Consider the following 20,971-nt stretch of genomic DNA (forward strand, 5'->3'; position numbering starts at 1 on the left):
CTGGCTCAGTGTGACTCGTCCTCCCGGGAGTACGAGGAGATCCAGGCGGTGGAGCGCAGGTGGCACCTACACCTGGCCACGCCGCGCTGCCTGCTGCTAGACAGGAGGTCCAAGGCCTCCCTCTTCTTTGCAGCCCCGCCGCCCCCTAAGAGAGCCCCCAGCACGACCCTGACCCTGCGCTCCAAGTCCATGACAGCAGAGCTTGAGGAGCTTGGTGAGCGGCGGGGCAGGTGGGGGGCAGACAGCCCGGGGTGGGGGGCCGGGTGGGGGAGCTGGCCAGACTCAGGCAGAGACAGAAGGGAGGACGGATGGACAGACGGATGTATGGATAGGTCAGAGGTAAATGCGTGGGTGCTGGAGCGGGGGGAACTGGGCTGAAGAGGGAGGCGGTGTGTGGCTGGACTGGGGGCTGAGCGGCAGGGTGACAGGGCTGGAGACGGACCTGGGGTGCCCAGGTCTGGGGTGGGGGAGCAGGGCCTGCCGCCTGTGTGCTTGCCTGCATGTGCGCGTGCTGCCCCCGGCCCCCCACGCCTCCCGTGTGACTTTGCTCCTTCATTTCATCCAAGTGAGGAGAGGGGCCCTGAGCTTTGCTCCAGGCGCTAACTGTGTGGTCTGGGCCTCCCTAACCCTCTTAGCACCTGCTTATGCATCCGCTAAGCAGGGTAGTTACAGTGAGCTGCTGACCTCACAGGGCCGTGGGAACATTGCTGGTACAGTGATGGACCAGGCCCTCGAGTGGCTGGAGGCAAAGAAGAGTGTGTTGGGGCTTTGATGGGCGTGTGGGGGCCACAGTCCCAGGATGGCTAGCAGTAGCCTCACCATTGGTGTGTTCAGATCTACATGACCACGTCCTGACCTATGGACAGTTAATGGTGGTCATGCCCTAACTTGTATGACCGTGAATGTCTTCACCATGGCATGTTCTAACATACATAACTGCTAACATGCTCCATCCCTCTATAATCTGGACTCAGTCCTAGTCTGGTTCCAGCCATAGGAGGACCCTGACTCTGGTCCTAAGATGAGCTGTGACCCAGTGCTGGGCACAGGAAGGGCCTTGATCATGGTTCTAGACTGAGCCCCAGCCCTGGTCTCAGGCTTGGTTCTGCCCCAGCCGTAGAAAGAGCCCTTACCTGTCCCCTAAAATTATTTCCCACTTTCCTCATGGACTGACCCCTGACCCAGTCCTTTGCTGAGCCACCCCCTTCCGAGCAGGTGCTCTTGACTGCAGTTTGGTTCAGTGGAGAGGACAGCCACCAAGACAGATTGAGCTGACGTGGCCAGGACCGTCTTCCCCATAAATATTCTGAATAGAGAAAACTTTAAAAAATACACAGCCAACTCAAAATGAAGGGAGAGGAATTTCCCAGTTCTCAAAAATGAAGAGAGAAATCAGAGCCAAGAGTGTGAGAGGAAGCTGATGCTTCCATAATCCATGAGGTCCTGGGACAGATACAGATCCTGAGGGCAAGGGATCAGGGCTCTGATGCCGCTACAAAGCCCGAGAGATGTGGAGAAGCTAAAGCCAAGCCCCAAACTGGACTTAGCCTCAGAAGAGCTAGGGATCATAGAAAAATGTGAGAGAGACAAGTCACGGTGTTTAAACACCAAGTTTGACAGAACTCATAAGGCAAGAACAGGACAGTGAGAAAAATAAGCAGATTTTGAGGGGATTCCTAAAGAACTGTTACTGAAACAAAGTTTAGCCACTGAGATTTAAAAAATCCATGCCTGGGGAACAGTATACTGACCTACCCGAAGGAAGGAACTATGAATTGAATGATAAATCTGAGATTGCCCAAAATTCAGCACAGAAAGGTAAGGAGATGGGAATCATCAAAGAGAAGGGAAGGGACATGGGGGACAACCCGGCAGCCTGAATAAGGTCCCAGAGGGAAGGGCAGCAAAATTGAGGAAGAGGCACTATTCGGAGAGTAGATGACTGAGAGCTTTCTGAGATCGAACAAGGACATGAGAACCCAGTTTGCAGGAGCCTAAGTCTGAAGCAGTGAAGTGGAAACAGAGCTGCCTCTGGTAGTAAGAGTTCACAGCACCACAGATGAGAGGGAGAATCTTAACTGCCAGAGCACGATGGCTTGGAGAGGAACAGGGGTCAGGCTGACAGCAGAGGCATCGTCAGCAGCAGCAGGTTCTGGAAGACGATGGACAGTAACTTCAAAGTCTAGAGTCAGAATGCTTTTCCACCTGGAATTCTGTGTCCAGTAAACTCCTCAGTCAAGAGTAAGGGAGAGAGGTAGGTGGAGTCTGGGCCCCAGGGTCACAGGGGTCTGAGACTAGTCACGGGGAGCTGATCCATCACACTGATTGAGGCTCCAAACGGATCGATAGACCGATGCCAGTCAGCAGTGGATGTCGCTAGACCCCACACTAGGCTCTGCTGGGTGGTTCCCAGAAGTCTCCTGCCAGAGGCCCTGTTCAGCTGCACGTTCAGAAGGGATCCTTCCCGCTTTGCACAAAGAGGTGCTTGGACAGCCTGCCATCCAGGGACTCAGGCACTCTGGCCTGCAGAAACAGAACTGCCTTTTGCTTTCTGGGTTGCCTCCGTCTGCAGAGACCAGTGCGTGGGAGAAGAGCCTCCTTCCTCTCTGGTCTGGATGTTTCCTCTGCTGCCTTCTGACAGGGCTGCTCCGCAGACCCGTCTTCCAGAGGGAAGGGACCCACTCTTGCGGTCTGAGGTCAGATCCTTCCACCAGCTTTTCCTGAACAGAGTGTGGGGAAGGGGAAGGGACAGCTTCGCGCAGAGCCTCCGTGCACACTGCTGAGTGAGGGGTCGCAGTCTTAGCTGAACTGGACCGAAGCTCTTCCTGTGGCCCTGTTGTGAGAAGGGCCTGGGTGGCCAGGAGCACAGGAAGACCACTCCTGCCCCCAGAGACAGTTGTTCTGGGGAGCCAGCCCACTTGCTGACCTTCTCCTGACACATATGGTTTGAGAAAGCCAGGCTGGCATCAGGGTCTTCTCAGGTGCCTAAGCAATCATCCCATGATTCACTGTGCCTTTAAAAGGTAGAAATAAGACCCATGGGTTCCTTGCCAGCATAAACACATTACGTTTGTGTCATAACATCAAGGGCGGATAGGGCCCTTAGGTGTCCTGCAATCTATCGAGACGAGGACCTGAACATGTGGGAAAAAATGAAAATATGAGGCCACAGAAGCAGCAGGTGGCCAGGGTGGGGCTCAGGCCAGGTGGCGCCTTGCTGTTCAGAGGGTCCTCAGGAGGAAGAGGAAGGGAGGTGTGTCCTAGGGGTGGTGTCCCAGCAGAGGGGGCTGAGGAGGCTGGCGGCAGTTGGGCTAAGAGGAAGGGGGTGGGTAGGGACTCTCCTGTGAGAAGAAGCGAGCAGGGGGAGGTGGGGGCCGGGCAGGACCTCTCAGTCACCGCGTGCTCAGCGCGTAGCTCCGGCCACGGGCATCCTGGGGCAGTAGAGGCCAGAGGGGCCCCGAGGGGCCAGAGCACCTCCGGTTCATCCTCTTTCTCATAAGAAGCCTGGAACTGCTGGGCTCCTTTCTCTTTTGGGATGAGACTGTCAGGGCAGCTGCCGTGCCGGGGGTGCTTCCTGACTGGCCATGGTCCGGCAGGCACACTGACCTGCCTGTTTTGGAAACATACTTCAGCAATGCTCATGGGCGACCCTTGCACCACTGATGGTCTCTGAAGTGGGCTTCTGTGAGGCTCGGCCTCTTCTCTGCACGAACGTCTGCTCCAGCCCAGCGCGACTGAGCCGTGCGTCCACGTGCGCACGCCTGCGTGTGTGTGGATGTGCACGAGCGTGTGTGAGCGTGTGTGCATGCGCACGGCACTGTCCCTGCTTGTGTTCCCACCTTGAGTTTCCTGTGCCAGCGCGGCATTGGGGGGGAAGTGCCACTCACACCTGACGGGGGTACAGCCTCGGGCGGGGGAGGAGGGTGGCAGTCGGGGGTGGAGCCCGGGTGCCGAGGGACAAAGTCTGCCTCTCACCCCATTTACTCTGTTTCTTGATTCCAAGCCTCCATTCGGAGAAGAAAAGGGGGTGAGTCATCTGCTGTGCCCCAGACCCAGCTTTGCCTGACCCCTGGTGAGGGAAGGTGTGTCGAGTCAGGGGGTCTGGAGGCCTGTGCTGTACCCTCCTGTTTAGGGGCACAGTAGAAAGACCTGGGAAGGGTCAGATGGGCTGGGCTGGGCTGGTGAGTGTAGCCACAGGCCCTGGGGGCTCGGGCGGGCTGGGCGGCGGTGTGAGGGCGTGGGAGTCTGAGATAGGGCTAGAAGAGCCCCCCAGGGGAAGCCACAGGCTGTGCCAGGCCTGGAGCGGAGGAGGGGCTCCAGGGGGGCCAGCTGAGGAGCTCTCTGGGGCACAGAGTGGCTGGGCCGGTGGGGGCGGGGGCCTGGGTTCTTTTCTGGGACTCCTGTGGCTGGTGCGTGGGTTCTGTTTCTGCCCTGGCCTGTTGTGGGGTTCAGGCGAGTGCTGACATCCTTTCAGGGCAGGGATCTGGGCCCCGCGGCTGGGTGGCCTGCAGCACCCCGTTCTTCCCGTCAGGCTGCCCCCCCCATCCTTTGAGCTTCCTTCCTGCACACCCATGCGTCTGGCCTGGCTGCCCCGGGCACAGCATCCATGGGCGGAGAGAGGCTGGGCCTGGGTGCTGAGTTCCCACGTCTGCCGGCCCCACCTGTCAGGCGGCCGTGGGCCTGTCTGCTGCGCGGCCGTGCACGCTGGATGGGAGCCTGCGAGGGCTTGGCTGTGTGTGTCCCGACTCGTTTGTGCCTGGTCCCCCCCATTCCTGGGTCTGCTGGGCGTTCCCTGTGCTTGGGGCACACTCCTGCCTCAGCCCAGGTTCCCCGTGTGACCAGCGAGCTTGCCTCTGAACTTTCCCAGTCCTTGCCCAGTCCCAGGTGAATTGCTTTCCTCAGGGTCTTTTCAGGTAGAAAGCAGATGACTTGGTCTCCTCTGGGGACACTTTTCTTCGCACCTTTGAGGCAGATGCTCTGCTGGGAATGCTTTGGTTCTGCCCTCAGCTCATTAGCGGGGCTTCCAGGGTGCTCTGCGGCGGCCCGTGTGCTGCTTCCGGTTGTAGGGGACGTGGTGGCAATTCGTCGCCCCTGAAGGCCCCTCATCCCCTCTCGTTTTCTGGTCCAGAGAGATGCGTCCCCAGCTGCGTCCCTGCCGTGTCTGGTCCCCACACCCGGTGTGGCTGCGGGCAGTGGGACTGAGCAGTTCCAGGGCCCCAGGCCTGCTTCCTGATGGCCTTCGTTTCTTCTTTCTTTAAGACTCTAAAGTAATTTACTTAAGAATATATTTTTTTCTCGTTTTGTTGGGGATTGTGGTCAACCTCACCAGCTTGTAGTTTGCAGAATTCTTGGTTCTTTTCCTTTTGAAAATAAGTCTTGTCTGGCCTCAGGCCCCCTTGCTGGTGGCCAGTGGTGATTTTGCTTTGCTAACTTGCTTTGTGTCTCTGGAACTGAGTTCTTCTGGACCTAGAGATGCAGCCCGTAGATCCCAGCTCAGGTGAGCCTGCGCCCTGTGTGGCACATGGAAGCATTTTCTCTCTGGTCATGTCGTTCTGCCTGCGGTTTCTGGATAATCTGGTTGTGAAGTCTGGTCTCTTATTGGCTCTGTGATTTGGGGCAGCTCCTCTCCCCAGAGCTTCAGATTCTTGCTGGTGAAGTGGAGACAGTAGCTGTATCCTCTGCCTGTGGCTGCTGCAGGATGAGAGGAATCATGTACTCTCTTCTCATGCTGGAAGTCACCAAGTGAAAAGTGAAAGTAAAAGTTGTTCAGTCATGTCCAACTCTTTGCGACCCATGGACTATACAGTCCATGGGATTCTCCAGGCCAGAATACTGGAGTGGGTAGCCGTTCGCTTGTCCAGAGGATCTTCCCAACCCAGGGATCGAACCCAGGTCTCCCACATTGCAGCTGGATTCTTTACCAGCTGAGCCACAAGTGACTTAGCAAATGGTGGTGATGGGGATTCAGCTTCCAAAGGGAAATCACTCATCTCATTCTAGAAGCAAAAGGAAGGCCCCTCTGATCCCCACTGCCCCTGGGGTTGCTGAGAGCTGTGCACAGGCCAAGTGGCCTGGTCTGTAGATAAAAGTGTGTTTTGCTGGTGACTCCAGCATTTGTTGAACTGCCGTGTATTGGGGGCCTAGGTTGGATGCTCAGGACATGCAGGCACGGATGGCTGTTTGCTCTCTTCTCCCCATGGGCTGTCTGGGGAGGTGAGGTGCAGAGACAAGAAGGGTTGTAGAAAGTGTGTCCTTAGTGCTTGCCTTGAGCCAGACACAGCTGCAGCCCTTTGGCCGAGTGTGCTGATTCTCACAGCAGACGCTGAAGCGGGCACCTTTTTATGTCTGTTTTATCAGATCAGGAAATCAAGTCACAAAGAGACTAGGTCAGGACAGTCAGTATACAGGATGGAGCTGGACATCTCCGAGGAGTTTATTTCCGCCCCTGTGGCAGTTGCTGAGCGGTGCTGGGAGGAGGTGTCGTGGCTGACCACCGGCGCTCCCGCTGGGGCACTGTGGGCATCAGGGGACTAGGCGTAACCAGATGTGTGCTCCTGTATGGGGCGTGGGGCTCGGGGGGTTTGGTGGCTGAGTGACAGGTGGGTTGCAGTGGGGCTACGGACAGCCAGGCCAGGGGGCAGCCGGGCAGACAGTGGGGCTGCCTTCCCGTCTGCTGTGTCCCGCGTGCTGGCCCTAAGTGGACCCTCTCCTGTCATCCAGACACACTTGTTTAACAGAATCTCCAAGTCATGTTGTTCATCAAAACTACTGCTTTCCAAAATATTAAATAGCTTTAAGAGACACGAGCAAGCAAAGGTTTTCTTTCAGAACAGACTTGAAAAGAATGCCTCCCGAGGACATCTGGTTTAGGCCTCAGCCCCAGGCTGGTCCTTCTCCCTCCTAGCTTCTGGGGCAGCTTTCTGAGGGGCTGCTGGAAGCCCCTCAGCATTGCCTCTCCCAGTAGCCTCTTCTTAGCACCTCCCACCCTAGATGGCGCTGCCTTTTCCAGCTTTAAGGAGGTTCTGGGGCCTCCTTATCTGCTACAGCTCTGCTTCAGGTCTCTAGCCTGGGGCAGTGAACCACTCCCTACCCCCACCCTGGCTTTGGTTTATGCATATTCTTTATGGACGCTGGCTATGCACCAGGGTCTGTTCTGGAGCTGCTGCCTGCCTCGGTGCAGTGAGGGTACAGACGGGAACAACGAAAGGGCAGCGGGAAACTGGGAAGCTCAGGAAGTCTCTGCCCCTGAACAGTCTTGCCCCTGCCGTGGGTCTCCCCCTCATGGCCAGCCAGGCTTTCCTGGAGCCGTGTTCATGGGGTCACCTGGAGCCTCCCTGAGGGGAGAGGCCAGGCTGGAGTGGGGGCTGGTTCTGGCATGTGCGGGGCTTGGGTGGGACATGAGTCTCAAGCCTCCTGTCTTGGATCAGGAACGCATGCCTTGGGGAGTGAGGGCTGGGCCGGGCTGGACGGCCTCTGTCAGCAGCCCCGGGGGGACCAGCTTTGCGGGAGGCTGGGTCTGGGGCTGCAGGGGGCTGTCGCAGGCTCAGGGGCCCTGTGGCTGAGGCGGCACCTCTCTGGCTGTGCAGAGAGGCCAGACGAGATCCTGGCGGCTGCCGCGGAGCCGGCACTGAGGCCCGACATCGCGGACGCGGACTCAAGGGCGGCCACCGTCAAGCAGCGGCCCACCAGCCGGAGGATCACCCCCGCTGAGATCAGCGTGAGCCTGCCTGGCAGCAGGGGGCAGGGGCGTGGGCGGGCACGGGGCCTGCATCCCCTCCCCACCGCTTGTGCATGTGGAGCGTGAGGGTCCCTCATTTGGACTCCACTCTTCAGGGGTGGGGGTGAAGGACCCCAAAGCCTCTTCCGAAGACACTGGGGGCCATCTGAGCCCCCAGAACAGCCACAGTTCAACGCGTGCTGAGTGCTCACTCGATGCCTCCTGCCTTTGGCAGGCTCTGTGCCCCCTGGAGCAAAGACCCGAGCCCAGCTGAGGTCACAGCATGGTGTGCCTCTGTTCCCCACCGCCCACTTCTGGGCTGTTGCCCCCCACCCCGCCAGCCTCACCGAGGCCCCCTGCCTGCCTGCTCTGTCCCCGTCTGGAAGAACCCTGCCCAGGGCTGCCTGGGTCCCACAGCTCTGCCCCTGCTCCTTGGAGGCAGGGCCTGGGTCTGGCTTCTGTCAGCCACTGTGGGCACCAGGGCTGCTGGAATTAGCACATGGAGGGTCTGATCTCAGGCTTAGGAGGAGGATGGGTGGGGCTGGATGGGGAAGTAGGGGCCCTGGTGCTCTGGAGCCTCCACACACCCCTGCCCCTCCAACTCTCACAGTCACTGTTTGAGCGCCAGGGCCTCCCAGGCCCGGAGAAGCTGCCAGGCTCCCTGCGGAAGGGGATTCCACGGACCAAGTCTGTAGGTACGGCTGGGCTGGGGGCTGCATGGGGCTGGAGTACTGGGTTGGGGGTGGAGTGGGTGCCGGGCTGGAGGCCCCTGTCTCTCCCCACCCTTCAACTGAGGTCGGTGGTTTCTCTCTGAGTCCTGCCCCTCCCTGGCGGCAGCCCAGGAATCTCATTTGTTTGTGGATGCATATGGGGGCGAGGGGATGTCAGTCTTTCACCCAAGAGATACTTAGCTGAAAGATCCCCCTGAGGCTTCTCCCCGTCCCTCCCCGCCGGCGGGCACCCCGGTCCTGCCCTCTCACAGATGCCGGCGTCCCCGCCCCTGGCTCTCCCGTGCCCTGCCTGGCTGTGCCCTGCAGCCCAGCACGCCACACTTCTGATGCTAACGCTGCTCTGCCCTTGAACCTGCCCCCTCCCCTCTCCAGCACTCCAGCTACGTCTCTGCGCCCCTCCTCTCCTTCACAGGCAGTTTTCTGCAGAAGTCCCCCTACTTGCTGTCTCCTCACCTACCTCTTGGCCTGGGGCAGGCCAGCTTTGTCCATATTTAAAACTGAAATTGTTCCCACCAGGGGATTCCTCCCAGGGGACACACTTGACTTTCCTGCTCCCTCCTCCTTGAAGCTTTCCCCTCTAGGACTTCGAGGACAGTTGCCGTTTCCCCCTCGGTTCTCAGTCTCCATCTCTCCCCTGCGGGACGTGGATCTTTCTCGAGGCTGTGTCAGCCTCTTTGCCTTCGGCACCTAAACCCGTGGGTCCTCATTTCCCATCACCCTTGGCCACCTCCTCTCCTGACCCCGGGCTGGATCATCTAAGAAGCCCTCCCTACCATCCCTCCCTCTCGGCATCTGGGCCCCCTAACCTCCCCACCTGTCCGTCCGTCCACCCACAGACACGTCCAGTTTTCTGTCCATCTGTTCACCCGCTGACCTTTCTGCCTGTCCATGCCTTTCTTCCTGTGTGCCCGATGCCCCGCAGAGGAAATGCCTCATCAGTGCTTGCTCCAGCATGTGCTTACATGCGCGGTCCATTTAACACTTAGAGTAGCTTTCCTGAGATAACACCATCAGCACCTCTGGATTGCAGATGAGGAAACTGAGGCAAAGGGGAAGAATGACCTGGCCCAGGTCACACAGCTGCCTTGCCTGCCTTCTGTTCACTCATCTGGCCAATCAGCTGCAGACTGATTGCAAACCCAATCCCTTATTCACCCCAAGGCCCTGCTGATTAGTACACGCTCTGTGCTGATTCTGGGCAGGGCCTGGGGACTCGGCTGGGGGAGGGGGCCTGTCTGCAGACAGCTCAGCTCAGCAGTTGCATGGTGGGTATGCGGGCATATCTGCTGGGGGGACCAGCCATGCTTGGGTGACAGGAAGGCTGGGGAGTGTGTGTGGGGGCTCAGACATGCAGGACACCTGGGGGTTTCCGGGAGATGATGGGGTGAGTTGCTGACAGCAGTGGTCCTTCAGAGACTGCTACGGTCATTTCTCTAGGTGGAAGGCTGGGGAAGGGGGCACAGGTGACTGCAGCTATTTTGGAGCCAAGAAGCATGTCCCCCTCACCTCCCTGGCCTAAGCCCTGGGCATTCTTATTTCCTCCTTATGCGCTGGCTGCCCCACCAAATTAGGAGTGGTGTGCTTCCTCACACACCTTGCAGCCCTACCTGGCCAGGCCTCACTGTCCTGTGCCTCAGTCTCTGAAGCCCCAGCTTGGGTCTCCCTGTGACCGCCTGCCCCACCTTCACCCTCTGTTTACCCTCTAGTCCGCCTCTCTCACCAGAGGGGCCTTTCTGCAGCTCAGAGGTCACCCTGCATCCCTGGAGTTGCTCCTCTGTGGGCTCTGCGGGGCCGCGGGGCCCTGGGCCATCCTCTGCTGCTTCATCTGGGGATGTTTGTCTCTGTCCCCTTCTGACTTGGCTCCACACGCACTGCTAGCCACCCGCCACCACTCTCTCTGGATGGCCTGTCCCTCAGCCCCGCCCAGTCCCAGCACTGACCCCCGCGGGTCCAGGCCTAAGCGCCTGTCCTCAGGCTGTGAGCCGCTCAGGGGAGGTTGCCAGTGTTTCCCTTCCCGGACACTCCTGGGCTCCGTCCACAGGGAGCGTGCCTTTCGTCCTCCATGCCCTAGCCTGCCACCTGTCAGTCACTTGAATGCTGATCGAGGTGTCAAGACTCTGGGGCTCCTCACCCCTTGTCCTGTCTGTGTAACCCTTGCCACACATCTCAGTCCTTGAAATGCTGGGACCTGACCCGTAAACATGAGGACCATCTAGTACCTACCTCCTAAGGCCACCCTGAGGTTCACCCAGCGGGCTGCAGTCACATGCTGATAGTAGCTGTAGGTCCCGCATCTTGAGGCTGGTGCATAGAAAGTGCTGGAGAAATGCCCTCGGTTATTTTTTGGGCAGAGGGCCCCACCTGCTCTGCATCAGAACAGAGTCCCATTTTCACCCCAAGGCAAGTGGCTTGTCTTCACCCTGCCTTGGAGCGCGGTGTGCCAAGCCTCCTGCATCCTCCAGGAGCACGCGCTTGTCCCGCGTGGTTCCAGCTCGCGCACAAGCTGGTGGGTGTTGAGCTGCGTTTATATGCCGCGCAGGAAATGTGGCGGGGAGGAGACCCAGGCCAAACCTGGCCCAGAATCTGTGTCCAGCAGTGGGGGTGGAAGGCAGACCTAAAAATGATGATGCCGATGACGACCATAGCTGCCTTCCTCGGGTGCTTCTGGGTGCTCAGCCCTGTGCTAAAAGCTTGAAACGGCTCCACGTCACACTTCCGTGGGAGGGGACAGGGCTCCGGAGGTGAGGACACTGAGGTGTCAGGAGGTGAAGAGACATCCGACAGTAACTGGCAGGAGTGGGATTCAAGTCTTATCGCACCAGAGGCCCCCAGCCCCACCACGGGCCCCGGGCTGTGCTGCTCCGCAGACACAGGCGGGCAGCGCTGTGTGGGTGGACTGGTAGCGCCATGGCGGCAGAGGGGGCGGTGGGTGGGGACAGGCGGTCCGCATGGGAACGCGGCCGAGCCCTGAGCCAGGCCAGGTGTAGATCCGCAGGCAGTCTTCCCAGAGCCCTGTGCGTCGGCTCTAAGGAGCCCTCGTCTGCTCTCCTTGGCCTGGGCTGTTTGTCGCCTGCGGCCTAACGGAGCGCGCCTGTGGCCCAGCTGTCCACACTGCACCCGGGAGGCCCCGCCAGGTTCTAGCGAGGCGGCAGGACAGGGGCAGCCCTGCGTGCTCCAGCCCTGCTCTTGCACAGACCCTAATGACACCAGAGTGAGGCAGGAGGTAGGGTTCATTTTAACTCTGTGCTGTCCACGAGAGAACTGGGGCATCGAGGGGCTCAGGGCCTGGCGTAGGCTTACACAGCCAGTCAGGAGCCAGGCTGAAACGCGGGTCACGTGCTCAGCCTGCCATCCCTCCTCTGCCCAGCCTTCCTGAATTTCTGCCACTAGGGCTACGGCAGTTCATGGGGTCACAGAGAGCTAGACACGACGTAGTGACTGGGCAACAACAAGGGCTATGGCATGACCTCCTGGCAGCCTCCCCCAGCCCAGTGCCCATCAGTTGCTAGGATGGAGCCTCTCTGGACCTGTCTCTTCCCAGAGCACCACTCACCCGGGCCTCAGCTCTCTCTTCCTGGCCACAGTCCTGCTGCCCCCTTGCCTACAGTGAATCACTCCTGCTTGGGAGAGTTCCCCCTTATATCTGACCGTCTCCCTTCCTTCAACCCCGGTTGCCACCAGGGCCTCCCAGTGACACCTGCTTATTCCGCTGCTGGTGGCTCACGAGGAGGCCTTGCTCAATCTTGGGCGCTAAGGCTGCTCCAACCACCCTCCGCCCTTCTCCACATTCTCCACAGTTCCGTCCCCACTGCTGGGGTGGGGGGGGGGGGTTGCTGTCTTTGGGCCTCTCCATGGGTCAGGGTTGCAGTCTTCTCTCAGAGCCTCTGCTGCTGGGCCCTCCTCTCCCCTGTATTTGAACCCATCCCTCTCGCCATTCCTCAGGAGCCCTACCAACCTGACGCCTGGCTTGAGGTGCAGAGCCTGGCATTCCGGGACCAGTCCAGCCTGAGGACCTTGCTCAGACTCCCGTGCCCTGGGCTCTCCACGTCTCCCCGTGTCTCCCTCTGCTCTGTAACCCTAGTGCCCTCACCCACCCTGACTCCAGCCTCTGGCGGGCAGGCCAGCAGCTCTAGCAGATTTGGAAGATGCCTTTGCGCCTGGGACCTGGGCTGCCCCCGGGGGTTGGGGGAGGGCAGGCGCCCGGGTCCAGAGGGGCCTCCTCGCAGGCCCTGGCCCTCAGTGCCAGGGCTGGGCTCACCAGAGCCTCTGTCTGCAGGGGAGGACGAGAAGCTGGCGTCCCTGCTGGAGGGGCGCTTCCCGAGGAGCACGTCGATGCAGGACACTGTGCGCGAGGGCCGTGGCATCCCGCCCCCTCCGCAGACCGCGCCGCCGCCCCCTCCCGCCCCCTACTACTTCGACTCTGGGCCGCCCCCCACCTTCTCTCCACCGCCGCCGCCTCCGGGCCGCGCCTACGACACCGTGCGCTCCAGCTTCAAACCCGGCCTGGAGGCGCGCCTGGGCGCGGGCGCCCCGGGCCTGTATGACTCCGGCGCGGGCCTGGGCCCGCTGCCTTACCCGGAGCGGCAGAAGCGCGCGCGCTCCATGATCATCCTCCAGGACTCGGCGCCCGAGGCGGCCGACGCCGCTCGGCCCCCGCCAGCGGCCACCCCACCGGAGCGACCCAAGCGGCGGCCCCGGCCGCCGGGCCCCGACAGCCCCTACGCCAACCTGGGCGCCTTCAGCGCCAGCCTCTTCGCGCCGTCCAAACCTCAGCGCCGCAAGAGCCCGCTGGTGAAGCAGCTGCAGGTGGAGGACGCGCAGGAGCGCGCGGCCTTGGCCGTGGGCAGCCCCGGCCCGGTCGTCGGCAGCTTCGCCAGGGAGCCCTCCCCGACGCACCGCGGGCCTCGGCCCGGCGGCCTCGACTACGGCCCCGGAGACGGCCCCGGGCTGGCGTTTGGGGGCCCGGCCCCGAGCAAGGACCGGCGGCTGGAGGAGCGGCGGCGCTCCAGCGTTTTCCTGTCCGTGGGCGCCATCGAGGGCAGCCCTCCGAGCGCGGACATGCCGTCCCTGCAGCCCTCGCGCTCCATCGACGAGCGCCTTCTGGGAACTGGCGCCACCACCACCGGCCGCGACCTGCTGCTGCCCTCCCCAGTCTCTGCTCTGAAGCCATTGGTCAGCGGCCCGAGCCTTGGGCCTTCCGGCTCCACTTTCATCCACCCGCTCACCGGGAAACCCCTGGACCCCAGCTCGCCCTTGGCCCTGGCCCTGGCGGCTCGCGAGCGGGCTCTGGCTTCCCAGGTGCCCTCCCGGTCCCCTACACCTGTGCACAGTCCCGACACCGACCGGCCCGGGCCCTTGTTTGTGGATGTGCAGGCCCGGGACTCGGAGCGAGGGCCTCTGGCCTCGCCAGCCTTCTCCCCCAGGAGCCCAGCCTGGGTTCCCGTGCCTGCGCGGAGGGAGCCCGAGAAGGCGCCCCGGGAGGAGCGCAAGTCTCCGGAGGATAAGAAGTCCATGATCCTCAGCGTCCTGGACACGTCCCTGCAGCGGCCCGCTGGCCTCATCGTCGTGCACGCCACCAGCAATGGGCACGAGCCCAGTGGGCTGGGGGCCGAAGAGCAGCGCCCTGGCACCCCGGAGCTGGCCCCGGCCCCCACTCAGTCAGCTGTGGTCGCAGAGCCCCTGCCGAGCCCCCGGGCCCAGCCCCCCGGCAGTGCCCCCGCCGACTCCGGGCCTGGCCAGGGCAGCTCCGAGGAGGAGCCGGAGCTGGTATTCGCTGTGAACCTGCCGCCAGCCCAGCTGTCCTCCAGCGATGAGGAGACCAGAGAGGAGCTGGCGCGCATCGGGCTTGTGCCGCCTCCCGAAGAGTTTGCCAACGGGGTCCTGCTGGCCACGCCACTCGCCGGCCCCGGCCCCTCACCCACCACGGTGCCAGGCCCGGCCTCAGGGAAGCCGAGCAGCGAGCCGCCGCCCGCGCCGGAGTCCGCAGCAGATTCAGGGGTGGAGGAGGCCGACACGCGCAGCTCCAGCGACCCCCACCTGGAGACCACAAGCACCATCTCCACCGTGTCCAGCATGTCCACCCTGAGCTCAGAGAGCGGGGAACTCACGGACACCCACACCTCCTTCGCTGACGGACATACTTTTCTACTCGAGAAGCCACCAGTGCCTCCCAAGCCCAAGCTCAAGTCCCCGCTGGGGAAGGGGCCGGTGACCTTCAGGGACCCGCTGCTGAAGCAGTCCTCCGACAGTGAGCTCATGGCCCAGCAGCACCACGCCGCCACCGCCGGGCTGGCCTCTGCTGCCGGGCCTGCTCGCCCTCGCTACCTCTTCCAGAGAAGGTCCAAGCTGTGGGGGGACCCCGTCGAGAGCCGGGGGCTCCCTGGGCCTGAAGACGACAAGCCGACTGTGATCACCGAGCTCAGCTCCCGCCTGCAGCAGCTGAACAAAGACACCCGCTCCCTGGGGGAGGAGCCGGCCGGCGGCCTGGGCGGCCTGCTGGACCCTGCCAAGAAGTCTCCCATCGCGGCAGCTCGGTGAGCAGGGCAGTGGGGAGGGTCGGGTCCTGTCCACCCCGCCCCGGGCTCCTCCTGTCCTTCCGTGGCTCCGCCCCTCGCCGCCCACCCCGTCCCCTCTGTCACCTGTCCATGCCACCCCACCCTGCGCTCTCCTGTCCAAGCCTCTGTCCTTTACCTGGCCTCGTCTGTCTGAGACCCAAGGCTCTTTCAGGGGCCTGAGATGTCAGAGGCGTTCTTCTCTGCATCCCTGTTGGTGCTGGCGGTGAAGGCTGGGCGTGAGCACCTCCGCACTGAGGCTCTGTGCCCCCGGGGATCCCCAAGGACTCTTTCTCTCTCTCTCTCTCGACCATAGGTGCCTCTACCATTAAGGGTCCTTCTGTGGTCCACTCTAAAGTTGCTGCTGCCCCCCACCCCCAACTGTTGGACTTCTCGGTGCCCTGTGCAAACCGCTACCCACCGCCCCATCCTCTTTGTGGGTGTGGCTGTCCCATGCGGTTGGTACCATCTTTCCTCACTTCCTTTGGAAACTTAGAGTACACTGGATCCTTTTCCTCCTAATACCCACCACCAATTTCCTGTTTTTTGCCCCAGAAACATTTCTGTCTCTCAGCACTGCCTCAGAGTCCCTCAAATACTGATTCCTGTTCGTGATTTTCACAGTGCATTAAGAAGCCATTAGGTGGAAAGCATCCTCTCTCTCTGCACCTCCATCTGCTTCTTCCCCCTACCTTACCCGTTCCTCTGGCCTCCCCGCCCACCCCCTACACAAGGTGGGGACCTAGGCCATGTGGTGCTCTGGACGTGGGCGAGGGGCTGGGGGGCTGCTGTGGCTCAGAGTCAGCTGCCACAGCCTCCGGGCTCATCCAGCTCCTCCCTTGAGGACCTCATTCCCAGGAGCCTGCCCCGGAGAGGACCTGCTTGGGCCTGTGGGCTCCATGGGTGCTGGTGGGAGAGCTGGCCCGAGTCAGCGCTGGTCGCCCCCGGTCAGTCCTTGTCCGCTTTTGCCTTCTGCACCCTGGCGGCTCGCCCCCACGTGTAGCTTTGTGGTGTCACATGGGGCACCACCTCCTGACTCCTCCTCTTCACCGTGTGACCAACCGAGTGAGTCTCTCCTGCCAGCCTTAGAAGGCAGAGTTCACAAAGCAGCGAGGGGATCCAGGTCTCACTCACAAGGGCTTGTCCAGTCTGCTCTTTTCCCAGCTAAGGACTCAGAAGATAGGTGGGGGCTTGGGAAACTAGTGATGCTTCTCCTAAGTGGTTTGGGGAGCTACCCCCCAGCTCCTGTCATCCCGGGCTGGCTCTTGGGCCCTCCCCACTTTTCACCTCTTCCAACTCCCAGTTGCATGTGAAAGCCTTATTCCTACCAGGACAATGTTTAAAGTGCCCTTAGAGAGGGTGTTAGGGGTGTGGCCGGGGGTGTCCAGTTGGAGTGAGCAGCCCAGACCTCTCAGGAACAGACCCTTGAAGGCGGGGGTTCCCTGACGCAGCCTGGACCAGCCCCCTGCTTTGCGCTCTGCTTCTCCTGCCTCCACCAGCCCCTGCACTCCCTTGTGCCCCTCCTGATGAAAATCAAGGCTGTTGACAGTGGGTAGCACCACGCCTGGCACAGAGCAGGCCTGATAGAGCATCTGCCGGATGCCAGTGCTGCCCTTTGTGACCTGAGGCCTAGGCAGGTAGCTGAGGACAGATGCCGCAGAAGGCGGACGCTGGCTTGAGGTTTGCTGGCTGCTGGGACCCAGAGCCGTGCTCAGGCAGCCCAGGCCCCGCCTTCGCTCCGTGGCCTGCCGTGGGGCTGAAGCGGGTGCTCTCAGGAGCCTCCTGCCACGCCTCCTGTTCGCGTCTCCAGCATCTCGCCTTTGCCATGGCAAGGCTCTCTCGTCCGGTGGCCCCGGGTTGCATCAGGACCTGCGTGTGCTTCCTTTCCTGGATGTGGGGCTCAGGGCGAAGCCAGCAGTTCCAGCTGTTATATTCCATCTGCTCTGCAGGCCATGGCAGAGTGCGTCTCTTTCCCTCAGGAGTTCCTGCAAAATCCCAGGCTCTGATCGGCTTCATCTGGGTCCCCTGTGTCCCCTGAAATGGTCACTTGAGTCAGGGAGGTGCAGGGCTGCTGTTGGCCAGGCCTGCGTAATATGCTGTCTTAGGGGTCGGGGCTTGTGGTCAGCCCAGCTACTGGACAGGTTCTAAAGTGGGGGTGGGGGTGGTATCCAAAGGGGACTCGGGGGATATGCCCAGAGGCACCGGTGCCGGCGAGCCTGAAACAGGAGACTGCTTCGTGCCGTGGTGTTCGTCAGCGGCAGCAACTCACCTTGTTCCCTGACGCTGGCCGGGTCGGATGGCCCTGGATACCGACCCTCAGCAGGCTGCATCTGAGTTTGTAGTCTTGGACAAACCACTTCGCGTCAGTGAACTTCAGTCTCTCGCTTGTGAAATAGTGAGGGTGGCCAGGTGCTCTGCCAGGGCAGCAGGGGGACTCAGCGTCCTTATGGGAAATGAGCGCGCTCCGCACGGATGAGGCCGAGTCACGTCCCTTCGTCTGCACCGCCTTTCTGTTGGATGGATACTAATGTAAGCTCCACTTTTCAGACAGTACAGCTGAGGTTCTGAGGAGGGCCATTCCAGCCAGTGAATGGTGGCATCTGACCTCAAGCCCTGCTCTTTGTCCTCTGCGATCTGGAGTCTCTGTCAGGAAACCCCTTCTGGTGACACCCACAGGGTTGACGTGCAGTAATTCCCCTCACATTCCCGGATGTCTGACTCTAGGTGAGGGACCACATAATCGTGGTTATCTGGGTCACCAAGACCTTTTTTGTACAGTTCTTTGTATTCTTGCTTTGTCATCTAGAACCAGATATCCTGGAGTGTGAAGTCAAGTAGGCCTTAGGAAGCATTAGTATAAACAGTGATGGACTTCCAGCTGAGCTGTTTCAAATCCTGAAATACTGTGAAAGTGCTGCACTCAATATGCCAGCAAATTTGGAAAACTCAGCAGTGGCTACCAGACTGGAAGAGGTCAGTTTTCATTCCAATCCCAAAGAAAGGCAATGCCAAGGAATCTTCAAACTACGGTACAGTTGCACGCATTTCACATGCTGGCAAGCTAATGCTCAAAATCATCCGAGCTAGGCTTCAACAGTACGTGAACCAAGAACTTCAAACTGGATTTAGAAAAAGCAGAGGAACCAGAGATCAAATTGCAAGCATCCGCTGGATCATAGAGAAAGCAAAGAACTCCAGAAAGCCATCTCCTTCTGCTTCATTGTCTACGCTAGAGCCTTTGACCGTGTGGATCAAAACAAACCATGGTAAATTCTTAAAAGAGATGGGAATACCAGATTACCTTACTTGTCTCCTGAGAAACCTGTATGCAGGTCAAGAAGCAACAGTTAGAACCAGACATGGAACAACAGACTGGTTCCAGGTTGGGAAAGGAGTAAGTCAAGGCTGTATATTGTCATCCTGCTTATTTAACTTATATGCAGAGTACATCATGTGAAATGCCCGCTGGAGTCAAGCTGGAATCAAGATTGCTGGGAGAACTATCAACAACCTCAGATATGCAGATGACACCACCCTAATGACAGAAAGCGAAGAGGCGATAAAGAGCCTGTTGATGAAAGTGAAAGGAGAGTGAAAAAGCTGGCTTAAAACGCAACATTCAAAAAATGGAGGTCATGGCATCCAGTCCCATCACTTCATGGCAAATAGATGCAGAAAAATGGAAACAGTGATAGATTTCTTTCCTTAGGCTTCAGAATCACTGCGGACCATGACTGCAGCCATGAAATTAACAGACACTTGCTCCTTGGAAGGAGCACTGTGACCAGCCTAGATAGGGTGTTAAAAAGCAGAAACATCACTTGGCCGACAAAGGTCCATATAATCAAAGCCGTGGTTTTTCCAGTGGTCATCTATGGATGCGAGAGTTGGGTCACAAGGAAGGCCGAGCACCAAAGAATTGATGCTTTCAAACTGTGTCGCTGGAGATTCTTGAGAGTCCCTTGGACAGCAAGGAGATCAAACCAGTTACTCCTAAAGGAAATCAACCCTGAATATTCATTGCAAGGGCTGATGCTGAAGCTCCAATACTTTGGCCACCAGATGTGAAGAACCAACTCACTGGAAAGACTCTGATGCTGGGAAAGATTGAGGACAGGAGAATAAGGGGGTGAGAGAGAATGAGATGGTTGGATTGCATCACAAACTCAATGGACATGAGTCTGAGCCAACTCCAGGATGGTGGAGGATAGGGAAGCCTGGCGTGCTGCAGTCCACGGGGTCACAGCTGAACAATGATTCCCCTCACGCAAAAATGCCTCTGTGTTCATTCTGTAGACCAGCACCTACGTTTATCAGCCGGTGTATAACAAACAGCACGTGGATTCTGAAGTCACTACAGTTGAGCCCAGTCAGTGCCCCCGGCAGGCCCAGCGGCCTTAAGCCTCGTGTGCCCTTCCCTTCCTCAGCCACTCCCCTCTGCGTTCCCTTCTGCTCCTGCTCACACTTCGTCCTTCCTCCTCCTTGCCCTCAGCCCTGGGGGAGACCACAGGCAGTCAGCCCCCCGTGCAGTCAGCCCCCCATGTGGCTGCGTGTGTTGCCGGTCGGGGCTGCTGGGCAGCTCTTTGCAGCCAGCAGTGGCTAGAGTGTGGCCCTCACTTCTCACGTCATGACAGAGCTGCTGCTGACACTGTCTGTTGGAGACAGGTCCCAAATGTAGGAAGTTCTGGTGTCCAGGTGGGGCTGTCTCCTTCCGGGACTGATCCCAGCTGAAGCTCGAGGGCAGTTGCCACGGCCATTCGGTGGGTCACACCCCGAGCCTTGTCGCCTGGCCCCAGGCCTGCCTTCTCCTCACCACAGAGACCCCACAAGGGAAGCAGTTACTCACTCCGCCCACCTTCTCCACTGATAGCTCAGTCCAGGCTCTATGTCCCTTTAGCTGCAAGACACTCTGTGGCCTGGAGATCTGAAAAGATCTCAGAAGGGGAAGGAGAGGTCACCCCTTATGTCAAGGACTTGAAGCTTGGTAACTTGTGGAAATGCATCCGGAAGGCCCATGGACTTGGCTGCTGGAAACTCTGGTCCCAGACCAGCTCGCTCTCTGTGCTTCTAGCTTTCAGTCTAGCCTGACAAGCAGAGCGTCTTCTCAGAGCCGCACGCCCGCTCTAAACTCCCTCCGTCTTCCAGACCCCGTGTTGGATCTGAGTCCCACGTGTGGCCTGAGGGCTGCCCGTCTCTGAGCCCCACAGCGACACTCGGTTCTGCTCTGGCTCTCAGCTTTATTCCTGTCTGAGCCTGCACATCTGATTTTACCTAAAAAGATTCTTGGACACAAAGTTGGCAAGGTTTCTTCTCAGTGGTGCGTCTCAGAACTTCTGATGTGTGGCGTGCTGTGGTCTGACCGTCTCCTTAGGGGGTCACTAGTTATCATCCCACAGAAGACGCACATTTCCGCGGTGATGGAGAGCCCAGCCCGGGGGACCCGCTGTGGGCCCTGTCCTGCTCGCATCCGGGAGTCTGGCCGGAGCCTGACGTGACTGCAGTGCCTCAAGGCCCACAGGAGTTGCTCTTTGGAAACTGGACCTCTCGTGTGCCGGCCAGGGCAGGACACAGGGGCCGGGATGTGCTCCTTCCTTGAGGAGGTCCTCGCAGGTCGGGGACCTGTGAGGTGTGTTTGCAGGAGCCGTGATCAGGGCCTCAAGAGCCGTGAACTCCGCTGGAGGCGTGGGGAGGGGTCACGGCGGGGGCCCAGGGGCGTCTGGAGTGTTGGAGGTTGGAGCTGTGAGCTGGTGCGGGCAGTGAGAAGGCAGGGCCGGGGTGAGATGCTGATGCCTGAGAGGGGGCCTCGTGGTGCTCCCAGCCTGAATCGTTTGAGCCCCTCTTGAGGGCTGCCTCCCTCGTGAGCCTTTCAAGTTGCAGGCGGCCGCAGGCTCAGACCTGCCCTGCACGAGTGTGGTGGCAGAAAGTTCCAGGCAGAGGCCGGGGCCAGGCCTGGCTGCTTCTCGCCTGTTGGC

General features: G+C 59.9%; 1 protein-coding gene across 5 annotated transcripts in view; it reads left to right on the forward strand.

Annotated features, from left to right (window-relative positions):
- Nucleotides 1-20,971, forward strand: part of SHANK3 (SH3 and multiple ankyrin repeat domains 3) — a 51,135-nt gene that overhangs the window by 24,160 nt on the left and 6,004 nt on the right. For 4 of the 5 annotated variants that reach the window (XM_042247966.1, XM_027968291.2, XM_042247967.1 and 1 more), the window contains 5 exons: nt 134-214; nt 4,004-4,027; nt 7,587-7,717; nt 8,328-8,412; nt 12,725-14,981. In XM_042247966.1, the coding sequence (XP_042103900.1) occupies nt 134-214; nt 4,004-4,027; nt 7,587-7,717; nt 8,328-8,412; nt 12,725-14,981 (2,578 nt within the window). The remainder of the gene's footprint in view (nt 1-133; nt 215-4,003; nt 4,028-7,586; nt 7,718-8,327; nt 8,413-12,724; nt 14,982-20,971) is intronic. The other variant, XM_042247968.1, reaches the window with a different exon arrangement.

This window comes from Ovis aries, chromosome 3 (assembly GCF_016772045.2).
Source record: "Ovis aries strain OAR_USU_Benz2616 breed Rambouillet chromosome 3, ARS-UI_Ramb_v3.0, whole genome shotgun sequence".
Lineage (NCBI taxonomy): Eukaryota > Metazoa > Chordata > Mammalia > Artiodactyla > Bovidae > Ovis > Ovis aries.